Source organism: Nymphalis io, chromosome Z (genome assembly GCF_905147045.1).
Source record: "Nymphalis io chromosome Z, ilAglIoxx1.1, whole genome shotgun sequence".
NCBI lineage: Eukaryota > Metazoa > Arthropoda > Insecta > Lepidoptera > Nymphalidae > Nymphalis > Nymphalis io.
The window spans coordinates 17328730-17341478 of record NC_065918.1 but is presented as its reverse complement, the minus strand read 5'-3'; the positions used below and the strand labels follow the sequence as shown (position 1 = coordinate 17341478).

The window sequence follows — 12749 nt, the reverse complement described above, 5'->3', positions numbered from 1 at the left end:
TCATTTGAAATAAACTTACAATACAATAAATATTGCAACTATTGAAGACATTTAAAAAAGAAGGTTTCAAGGACAGTTTTCATTATCATCGTTTCTTATGCCATTAAAGTCGTTAAGTCATTAAAGGCCCGTAATGTAGCTTACATGTCCTGCTTGCTTAAAAATGTTTCGGATATAAATAAAGTCAAGTAATAGTAAGTTTAAAGCATAAATAGTGCAATTGTGTAAAGGCCGCCTATCGATTTAAAAGTCGCAGGCTCAATTCTGATTTGCTTGGAGGAATATTCTCTTTCCTTAATTTTTTTGTTAGTTAGATGAGATGGCCTAGTGGTTAGAACGCGTGAAATTTAACCGATGATTATGAGTTCAAGCCCCACTGAATGTAAATATACTTTATTTTTGTTTATAATTCAAAGCCGTGCTTTACGGTGAGGGAAAAGATCGTGTCCTGCATGTGTCTAATTTTATTGAAATTTTGCCACATGTATTCTACCTACCCGCATTGGAACGGCGTGGTGGAATAAGCTCCAAACCTTCTCCTCAAAAGGAAGGCCCAGCAATGGGAAATTAACAGGCTGTTACTGTCAATACTATACCTGCAGATATAGTATTGACAGTAACAGCCAGATGGCAATCCTAGTTGAGTGTGACTCATCAAAATAAATCCCAGACAAAACTATATTCTAAAATGTAATAAACATTTTCTTCTTTTCATTTCTTTCATTGACATTTTATGATGGTTGATATAATTTGGATACCGTGGCTTACTTAAGTTGCACCAACTTTGTTATATTAAAAAAAGAGGACATGAAATACTTTCTGATTTTTCAAATCTGTTATTGATATATTTTTTTCAAGCTACATTTATGTATACAAATAGTTTTCAAAATTCACACAAAATGCTCTAAAAAATGAAAAATAACACTTGTTTATTACGTTCTTCAAAAGTTAAGTTAAGCAAACAGTAACAAGGAATGTTCCAGCAGCAAAAGATTACTTTACCCCAAGGTGTATATTTTCGCCTTTTCATATTGATTTTTTGATGTTACATATAAATTAAAAAACGTTCATGCTTCAATTACTTTATTTATTATACTTATTATTATACAGCTTCTTTCACACAAATTTGTATAAAAATTAAAGTCGTAATGAATAGTTTCCCTTTGCTGTAAAGTTGAATACAGTCACACCCTGGATATGATTGTCATATTTTTTGTACAAATTTGTTTGAAATGAAATATTCACTGATATATTATTCAGACATATTTATTATTTTATAATTTGAATGGCTACTTAAATATATTAATCATTTATTATATTTCTAGACATTTTTCATAAAGTATATCGTTTGAGAAACATTCATAAAATAGTAAACTTTTTTCCAAAGTATATATTAAATAAATATAAGAATATATCCTGTAGAATAAACTTTAGTGTACAATATAGAAAGATATATTTTAAGGAGACCTATCACTTTTAACAATAATATCAATATAATTTTCTTATGTTCTAAAAACGCCTACTAAATATGTTTAGTATAAATACTTTGCAGGCTATGTATGTTATTCTTCAAAATTGACAAGAGTCGTATTATCAATATAAATAGTGTCAGATTTTTTTATTTCTGACGGAGGTAAGCAGAAGGGTGGGGGATGCGACCAGAATCCATTTTCAGTGCACACTATTGAAGATTCACCAACGATCTCGTAACCTTCTTCACACGAGTATACGATTAGATCGCCGACGGGGTACTTGCCGTCCTTAGACGACGCCGACGCCGCTGTTAACAAGCGACCATTCTCTGGCACGAGCGGGTCGGGGCAGTAGATAGCTGTAAGCGACATACGGTACTACACATGTAGTAGCTAGCTGTCCAAAGAGCACAATACACATCAAGGCCGAGGGTCTTGTGTCCCAAGTTTATGTATTGTATACTCACGTATACAGTGCGGCATCTCGCCAGACCATCTTCCATCAAGCTCACATTCCAGCCCTGGGGCTCCAATGAGCCGATACCCCCACGAGCAAGCGAAAACGGCGCGTCCGCCATAAGATGAATTGTACTCTACGACGCTTAGGTGGTTACCTAGCGTTCGGAGCACTGGACAAAACGTTTCTACACATGTAGGAGGTTGCGATGACCAACGCCCTGGGAGGATATTGAATAATACGTTTATCATAACTTATACGAAACACAAAAACGTTATATTATACATCCCCATAGTTTCCTAATATGATCAATAGTATATCGGAGTAAGCGACTCACCGTCACCCATGCAGTTGACAATAGCAGAACCATTGAGATGGTAGCCCGGCTGACAGCTGAAGTGAACAGCATTTCCCAGCCGCGTGCCTTGTGCGAACTGATGAACATGGGGTGACGAAACGTTAATCGGCGGACAAACTATGTCTGGAAGCAAAAACATGACACCATTAGCGTCTCGGGCCGCGTCGCGCTACGCTGCTGCCCACTTTACTCGCTACGGTTACAGAACTCACTGGTGTACAATTATGTCAAAACTGTTATTATATACAATTATTATTATTGACAATCAAAAAAAATATCAGGATATCGACTAGCTCGAGATAAATTGTACTTTATGAATAGTAAATAAACTTTAAATTAAATAGTTTCTAACTACATAAAACAATACAATCAAATCCAATATTAACGTAATTTTTATTTATATATTGAGCAATTTGCACGGCAGTGGACTCAATTGTATATGCGGTATAAAAGTAATACAGCTTACAAACAGTGGCAGTACTAGTAGTAGCTGTAGTGCGACGCAAAACGCATGCAATTAAACTTACTTTAAAAGTAATCTTGTCGGAGGAAGGCATATCAACTGCTCACTATAACAAGAACGACTGTCGGGTTTACACAAACCGGCGACCTGTACGAGAAACGAGAGAGAGAGTGCACACTGACAACGCATAGCACAAGTTAGAAAGCACATGACAAGTCGGTCGTCGGTCACGATCTACGGCACCAAAGCACCAAGCTCAAGCTCTTAACAGCCATGCAAGAAGACTCACTAACAACTTTAATGGCGACCGTGTTGGTGTTCCCGGCGGGAGAGGTGCACGTGTAGCTGTCGCTGTGACGGGCGCTGACGCGGTTCAGCACGAGGCGGTAGTGCAGGTCTGTCTCGCCGGTCTGGCTGGCCCACGCTGCGGAACCGTTGACACGTATATCATCGTCGTTCGCTTACCCCCATCCTACAGTATTGGATAATGTTTTGTGTGTATCATTACCAGCATAATGCCTGTACATTTGGGTCCAGCTCCAGTCCGGCTTGCCCAGGGACTGTGGCCAGAGGCAGTCCAGCCACACCGTGCTTCCTGGATACACGTACAGCTCGCCGCTCAGCTCCACTATAGCAGAACCGGTCACGGCTATATACTGAATAGTGGGCGGAGCGCCACCTATGATAACATTTTAAAATTGTTCTTGAATAAGTTAAGTATTTGGTGTAAAAATATCAGTATGTAGAGTGTCTTCTGAAAAGGCATTGTCTCTTAAAGTATAGAACATGTGGTCACACGAGTGGTGCGTAGCTGTTATGTGATAATGAGGAATATTTTCCTGTTATAACTTTTCATTGGGTACCTGTATAGTTGGTTATCACAGAAGTTGGGACGCATTGTGGCATCTTTGAAGACCACTCTCCATTCTCGCACCTTAGCATGTTTTCCCCGGTGAGCTTGTACAAGCCAAAGTGCTTGCACCTGGCAACTATCACGGAGCCGTGTGGAAAGTAGGTATCAATCTGAAATACATTACCATGTCTAAGAACAAAACAATAACAATTTACAATATTATTTTCTTACAAAGCAGTTCAATGTTAGTTTTGTAAAATATAAATATGCGCCGACCAATAACACCACCACCAATTAATAAGTCGTCATTAGTAAGTAGTGGAATGAAAAACACTTTAAAGTGACTAACCATTACATATATTCACCGGTCGCTTTGACTCTGAAAGTTTAAGTTTGAAGAATTAAGGCTTATCTTTAAGTAAAAGAAGTTTCGAGAATTTCAAGTAAATATTTTATGCAAAATGTTAACTTACCAATATAGAGTCATTTTTAAAGGCAACAGCTAATAAAGGGTTTTGATTGCGATACAGACATTCACGGAAGACAGGCTGGAATCTACCATCTGTAATTGATTTAACTGTTACTGAATTAAATTTAACATTGTTCTTTTGGATTGAACAAAATAATTGATAAAAAGAAATATGAGATTCTCGTGAAATACTTACTTGGTGTTTGGGAACAAAGTGGGCCCACCCAGTTTCCATCGATGCATTTTATTTTACAAATAAGATGTTCATTGGTTGGTCCGATGAGTCCAGGGAACTTGACCTATGACATTAAGATATTTTTAATCTCAGGTCCAGAAATGGAAATTATTAAGACATACAGTAACATAAATTGCTCTTAAAACATTTTCTCACCTCAGATATCTTCGCGAAGTCAGCCCTAAACCTGGTGATATCGAGGTTATCGTCGATAGTAGTGACATCTGGAAGGGAGCATTTGTAGTCATCTGAAATATGAATATGTTTTAAAGGGGAAATAAACTTTGAAGTATCTAAAACTGATGTTTTCTTTATATAATACACTTTATAAAATGATACAAGAGCAATTTCAAAATAAACTGTACCCTTCTGTAAAAAAATATTTTATTTGTAATGTTGTTTTTTATTACAAACTTTACCATAATGGATTAGGGAATAAAGCTTATTATAGAGAAAAATAAGAAGGAACGCGGAAAACGGAGAAATTTTCTCTTAAATATCGAAACAAAACAAACTTTGTCGCATAATTGTTTCCATCGTGGGACTATATTTAAAAGCAAAATTAAAGAAAAGTATGAAACTAATAAGCCTTTTTTAAATTTAACTAAACTAGTAATCTGTATTAACCCTTCATAAATCAAAGAAAATAGCCATAGCTTCAAAAATTTAAACAAAATAAGTGTGTTTTATTCAGTTTTGTGACTGTCGCTTTTAACTTTGTAATTTTTTAATTTTACTCCATAAATATAATATTTTACTTGATGTGAGCTTGGTGCAATGAGTGCTCCTGAGTGTAACTTGGTGCAACTAAGAATGGGCCGTCATAATTAAATGCTTATATAAAACTTAGTCTCTGTTGTGTTGACCGGAGTTCTCCATCTGAAGCCAATTATGGGTATTTAATCCGGTCATGATTGACATAAAATAAAGGATTAAATTAATTAACTGAAGTTGCAGGTACAAACATACAGTTTAATCAATAAGCAGAAGCTGAACTCGGATCCTCAAAATGGCTCCTTTGTAAGCGCGCCTGCGCACATAGTTGCACCTTGTAACGATATCGATTACCTCTATAGATTTTTCTAAAAATAAGCGTCTGCTTTGGGTTACATAGGTATGTGTGTATGAACTGTATTCTTAACAATTACTATTTGAAATACATTAAAATCAGATCTACTTGTCTTACCTGATGATATGGTTTCATTCTTGTTGTAACAGTAGCCGGCCGTGACCATTAACAATAGGAGCAGAAACTTGTTCATTTTGTATAAATTTTTGATCGTTGTGCACAACCCGGAAAAGTAATAACGGATCAACATCCACTAAAATTCATTTATCAGTACATTCATATAGAAAGTTTGTTTTTTCGTGCGATGTTACTGCATTCGCTAGCACTAACGAACCACAGTAACGAACGAACTAGCCGCGATCACTACATTGAGCCACTGAGTGACTCAACTGTCAAGTTGTCAACTGTCAATGTCATAACTCATACACAGAAAAGTATTATAGGTATTACGAAATCGTAGACAGAGTAAGTTTTTTATTTTTTCGCTACTTGAGTAGCGAAACAAACTTGACAGTTGGTGCGTTCATTGTGTTTTTTGTTCAATTTTCGCTTACTTTTATGTTAGAAAAGGATTCTTATCAGTGAAAAGGCCGAGAAACAATCCTTATATCATATCGAAGGTTATACAATGGTGCATTGTCGTATTATTTCATGTTAAAGTGATAGCAAGAAGGAAATTGCCGGTGTGTGTTTACGTGTAAGTACGACTATTTTGTCCCTAAATATAATTTCTCAGTGATGTTTATTTATGCCATAGCATGACGGAATCTTGTATTGCATTAAAATCCTGAAGATAATAGGAAATTCCAGTTTTTATCATTCATAACCTATAATTGTTTATCATGTAAGTGCTGCCAGCATAAATACGGAGTCCAATAATAACCTAAAGTGCTTCGTTATATGTAAATATGTTATTTTAATTTATTCGTTCTCCTATTTATAATTTCCTAACGACATTTCATTTAACATTCTTCATGAATTTATAATAATATTAGATTCCGAGTCAAGAGGTTAACATAGAAATATATGTGGCAACCATTCTTTATTAATAATTTAATTGTGTGTTTTAGATTTCAACATCTAATTAGAATGCTAATCCAGTACCATATAAAGATGCTGAAGTACTACTGATAACGGAAACAAAAACAAACAATGCAACAGTTTTTGGGTGTAGTTAGAAACCAAAAAAATAATTTAATTTAAAAAAAAGTATAATAAATATTAAAAAGTAACATTTAATAAACTTATTTTGTTTTAATTAAATCCTGAAAATTATTTATCACCCAAAACAGGGAATGCAGTTACTATGGCAACATTATACGCAACATTAACAAACTATCTCTGTCTCAATCGCGGTTTCACGGCCCCTTAGTCTATTTGTTTCTCTGTCTACGTAAGAAATAGAGTGACATTTCAGCTAAAAAAGGTACAAGTTTTGAAAATAGCGGCATCTGTCAGCAGTTGAACGAATTAAAATAGTATAAACTATAAATTTGATTTTGTACTTACAAACGTAAACATCAAATTTAATAAAAGCTACGAGAAACATGACAGAGCGTTCATATTAATATTTTTGAATAAATCATTTAGATTTTAATAAATAAATATAATAGAGGTAATTTTTTTTGCGAGCAGATACAATAATACAAAAGCATTGTTTAAAAATACTGATATTTAATTATTATTTTAAGTAAGATAGAAAATGTAATAAGCACAATTATTTTTTTGATTTATTTGATTTTTCTTTTATTATAATACATTTGTGCCGTTTTGTTCTTAAAATCATCTTTCCCATTACATGTTATACATTAGATAATATATTATGTTATCTTACCAAAAATAATCTTATTAATTGATCTACACCATGTAAATATAATAATATTAATTGTTAAATCATTGAAGTACTTCATGATGTAAATGACTTTTACACTTCACAAAAGAAAAATTAACAATTAAACAATCTACAAAGTATTTCATTTCTTCAATCTTTAATCTTTTACTTCTTTTTCATAAGGGTCTGATTTCAAAAATGAAGATGGTATATTTTGGATATCTTTAAAATATATACAAATACAAACATATACAGTAGTAACGTTTGTCACTCAAAGGACATGGACATTAGGTAGTTGTAGTTGCTACCCGTTTATGGCATCTCCTTACTTGTTTAGCAAACGTAATGAGTAAGATGTTAATAAATTTTTTTTTTTTTTTTTTGTATTAAAATAATCGTTAAACGATTGTAATAACGAATGTGAAAAAAATGATGATATCATGTAAACTTTTTTTTATACATAAACAATTTAGGCGCTCTCGCATAATTCTCGCTCCGTCCGAGTTATGACTAGACTAGTAACGTTGCATCGCCTTTTTGTTGTTTACAAATACAAAATATAACTCCTTTAGTGATTTGAGGCCCCACAAACGTTCATTCACTTATAATTATATTAGAACGATCACTAATATATTGTTTTATGCTAAAATAAAAGCAGTATTTTCACGTAAACTAATAAATAATCTACCGAAAGTCGATCTTATGATTGCGGATTCACAATCAACAAATCGACAAATCATGCGAAATATATTAGTGAGCTTTTTATTATTGTTTACTTTAACCTTTTGTTTACGCAGATTATAGGATCGGCGTAAGTCCTTACTCTTCATGTAGATACTAGTGCTTTCATCTTTCCACTTTAGATAGAAGACAATATTATTATAGAAAATAATATACATTTCCTATAATTTATTTTACATACACAATTGGGCAGGCGAAAAGGGAATATACGCTGTATACCGTAGTACACAAGCAAATGTGTATTATCATTGCATATTTGCTTGTGATGAAAATGCAAATAAAATCAACAATTTCGAATGTGAAGGATGTCCGGTGAGCAAAGGAGAATTCAAACATATTATGGCATTGGTCACATAGAGAAGTAAGGGGCCTGCTTGTAGTGAAATAACCTGCTACTGGAAGAAACCTTTTTTATGTAAAAGGGGGCAAACAGGCAGGAGGTTTACCTGATGGAGAGTGATTACCACCATCCAAGAACACCTGCAAAACCGGAGTGCTAGCAAGAGCTTTGCCAGACTTTAAAAAATGTGTAAGCTCTTTCTTTGAAGGTTTCTATGTTATAACGGTTCAGAAAAGTCGCCGGGATAGCTGGTTCCGCAGAATGGTTGTGCGAGGCAAGAAATGCCTTAAAAATGGTGCTGTTGATGATAGAAGATGCAGAGAGATTCAACATCGATCTCTTTTAGAAATGAGAACAGTACCCCATATGGAGGAGCCCCATATGGGGCTGAATTTGCGCCTTGTAGAGTTTCAGACGATAAGCCGACTTGAAGTAGTGTTTCTCTTTGTTGACCACACAAAGCTTTTAGAGGCCGATTTGGCTTTACCTTCCAATTCAAATCAATTTTTTTATTCGAACACTTATAATCGTCCACCGGTTCGGAAAGAGGATCTACCGGAAAGAAAAAAAAAATTGACAACGGAACTGAACGGCCCGATACTGGCTGTGGCAGCGAGGGAAGTATTATCAAAATGAAGGGAAATGACAAAATTGACTTTTTAACGCGCAAACTTGAGTCGTTATTACCATTTTTAGTCGCACCAGGCCGAGACTGGTTAGTACAGGTTCGATTTCAGACACAGTCATGTTTATTCCGATACTCATTGACGTATTCCCAACAAATAATAGCGCGGCCATGTGAGACATCAGAATTGACGAATTTAAATCAGAGCATGCACCGTCGACAGCGACCTTGCTGGTCCGATCTTGAAAAACTAGTGATCCAGTTGCATTATTTACTATGATGCCCATAGAAAAGAAGTTAGCCTTTGATCGGGTATGGCTAAAGACACTTTCTGCCAAACCCGATCAAAAGCTTTCTCTACGTCTAGACTGATTGCTAATTTTGGTTGTTGTTGAGTCTCCTTAGACTCAACTGCTTCAGCTCATCGGTGAGTCAAGTAAACTAGAAGATCACCGCTTTACATTTAATTCAATACTCTAACATGGCGATTCAAAAGTGCCCTTATAAGCCTATTTGAATAAAGAATTATTTGACTTCATTTGTATTATACGTAATATGTTAGACTACGTATTTGTCTTTCAAAGAAACACAATATGGTATAAATCAATTTCAATTGGTCACAGCCATTAAGGATTTTTCAACTTTTAACTTCCATTGATGATACGGTATTTTTCATAAATCATATTTAAGATTAAAAATTTACGTTGAAATGCATTTTTCATTAATACTACTACTAATTTATCCTATGACAATATTATCGATCTTCAACAAGACCGTTATTACAAACATTCTGAATTATATTTATATCAAACGAATACCTATAACTGGCTTGTAAAAATTAATTGTTTGATCCTTGACCAAAAAACTTAAAAATACAACAAATAAATATACTTACAATAACATGCTCTTCTCGACAATAAATCTATTTGCTTTGTTTATAATAAAAGTATAAGGAAAAAAGTGTTTTTCCTGAGTTCTATTTGTTAAATTAGTACGCAATAGTACTGTAGTAGTACGTCGTTACGACATAGCAACAAGAATACACACACCATGCCGCAATATATTATGACGTTATAATTTGGAACAATGAATAGCTCTGAAAAGAACTGTTTATTTGAAACAAGAAGCAGCATGCAATGACGTAATGTCAAGCTCTTAAAAGGACTGTTTTTATCTCCATATAATAATCGTCGCTTCTATTGGTTTCACTACTTCAACGAACACAACTTGACTTGCTGACTTCTTGTCACACATCTTCACTCCGCGCGCCGCTCGAACTGACTGAATGCGATAACGATGGACGAGTTGAACTCAAGCCGGATGTTGAGCCCACATAAGGGACTCAAGACATACGGCCGTCCTAAAGGTGCCTCCTGTGAGGCCGGACCTCGGCTTCCTAAGCCGTTCCACGGCGAGGAAGCGTCGGAAGGATGAAAGACGTGTGCAATTTAAACGCTGTCATACGCCTAAGCGTCGACGGGAGGTAACGAACGAAGGTCAACGACCCTGCCAGCGTGGTCGGTGAGTACTGTTTGTGTTCCCTAACAGAGGTTGACAGCGGTGAGTCAATCGACTGGGTCGTGTTAGGACGTGCTTAGGACACCTACGAGTCGGCTTGGAAAATCAGTATTTATAGTAACAGCCGCGAATCGTCGATAGAGGGGCATTAAGCGCGAGACTAAGACGCCAAACATGTTTTTACGCGCCAATAAAAATCCCTACTTTTAATGTAGTCGTACGCGTTTGATATTATTTCTTACATCTTCTTATTTAATTCAATCGGTTAATTGGTTAATTTTTACTTCACTTTTTGTATATATACTATTAACTCGATCCTTTTTTTTCAATAAATCATTCCATCATTGCACCGTTCTACGATTCTACATCAAGAAGTTTTATTTTACTAGGCCTACAAGGCCTCCTCCTAAACTACTATACAATAAAAAAATAATGCTAGAATAATGCAAAAATATTGGCTAAATTCTATGGATGGGCTAGCGACGACGAGCGATATAACGTTACGCGTCGATCGGTCGTTTCCGAAAATAATTTAAGACCTCGTAACTTTAAATATCGTAAAAAAATCATATCATTAATTTTTTTTCGCTATTATTTCTTATAATTTAAATATGATTTTTTGAGATCATAAAAAAATTGGATTGGGTGTTCCGATTCGAAAAATCCCAAGTCCTACTTCGGGATTTTACACGGTAGTGACACCGGCTGATCGACCGTTTTTTTTTTTGATTTTTTGTTATGAAATCAATAAGTGGGTTTTTGAAAATTAGAAAAAATAAAAATTGACCATATTTTCAATTCTAAAAATCCATAAGTCCTATAAATCCCTAAGTCCATCCGTTTTTATCTAAAAAGCAGTTAATTAAATTTCAAGTTCTTGGAACAGCTGCAGGTTGAAATCTTGGTGTCACTAAGAGCAGACTCTTAATATTTCAGTATATACAACAAATTTAGTTTTATTTTCGTGGGATATTATTATTTATTCGGTTTTTGCTGCACCCGGATCTAGATAGGGGCAAGTGGCAACATAAATGAGCAAAACATCAATCTTAAATCTATTCCGACATAATTGAATGTCTTTCCCTCTACATTATTTATTGTAACTGCAAACGATACATTTACAGGAAATTGTATCCTTTAAAATTAAAACTTACGTTTTCACTTACGTAACTGGTTCATTTTTCGCCCATAGAATCGGAATTGTTATTCAAAGGGAGAATTGCTGCTTGCATTCTTGCTACCATTCCACGCGGTCGCGATTTGTACTATTTTTAACTATTTTTAATTTTTATTAGTAGGTATACATTTAAGGCTTTACTTCACTTGTCAAATTAACCGATTAAGTATAAATTTAACAAAACCATGAAAAAAACGTATGTGCGGCAACGAAACGAAATACCTACCTAACCTATAACCTTTATCTTAAAAAGTTATTTACAAACCGAAAATAAATACGTATGTATGTATGGGTATTTTCAAACGCCCTATTCAACTACCCGTTGTAATATGTCAAAACTATAAAAAGTACTAAAAATTGTCTATGATCTTATCTCGATATCCTTTCATAAGAATAAATATTTTATAAAAACGACTTTGTAAATAATGCGTAATTTTAGAACAACTTTGATTACCATACAAAAAGTTGTAATCAACTTTAAAAGATAGATATATTAAGACAGTTAACCGACATATACCCGCATAAGCTGACCACTATTTAGTATGATAGATCATATAGATCTGAGTTCAACTTACATTAGAAGTTTAAATTTTATAGCATTTAAAGTTTATTATTTTATAGCAATTGTATCGAATAAATGTTCGACGCGATTCTTTAAATTGACATAACTTTATTTTTTATGAACCGATTGAAATAAAAATTTTAAGTTAAGTTAGCCTCAACACATTAGTGAAAACCGTACTTAAATCCTTTAAGCCGTTTCTAAGATAAGCGTGCACAAACGCACAGACAAACCGACAAATATTTTAACAATCATTGTTATATTGCGTTTATAAAGGCAATTAAAGGTAATTGCTTTACTCATATATCTTCCATGTACAAACAGCGATCAGTTACAGATTTATTATATATCTAGATTAGAGAAATTACACCTCTTCGCATTTCAATGTTACAATTTAGGTAATTACTGTTTACCTATTACCGAATCTTAGTGAAATATAATAATAGCTGACGACAAATTATTAAGTTTAGTTTTTTTTTTTTTGCAAATGTCCTTAATGATTTTTCAGGCTTATGTAAAAATCTGGTTTGTTTATCGAGTATTTTTCAGACGAAGAATGGATTCAAGAAAATCTTGGAG

At 34.3% G+C, this 12749-nt stretch overlaps 1 protein-coding gene across 3 annotated transcripts; it reads right to left on the bottom strand.

Annotated features, from left to right (window-relative positions):
• Positions 1-1105: 1105 nt before the first annotated feature.
• Positions 1106-5733, bottom strand: LOC126780705 (locomotion-related protein Hikaru genki). Of its 3 annotated transcripts, none has more exons than XM_050505339.1 (10): positions 5494-5733; positions 4464-4555; positions 4269-4371; positions 4077-4180; positions 3614-3773; positions 3259-3429; positions 3040-3174; positions 2267-2410; positions 1940-2149; positions 1106-1831 (listed from the first exon to the last, which is right to left on the bottom strand). In XM_050505339.1, exons 1-10 carry the CDS (start codon positions 5624-5626, stop codon positions 1563-1565), a joined length of 1521 nt encoding a protein of 506 aa, XP_050361296.1. In that variant the 5' UTR covers positions 5627-5733; the 3' UTR covers positions 1106-1562. The 3 variants fall into 3 exon arrangements, with proteins under 3 accessions (XP_050361296.1, XP_050361297.1, XP_050361298.1); XM_050505340.1 differs by having other exon boundaries at positions 4077-4165; XM_050505341.1 differs by lacking the exon at positions 3040-3174.
• Between the last annotated feature and the right edge of the window lie 7016 nt (positions 5734-12749).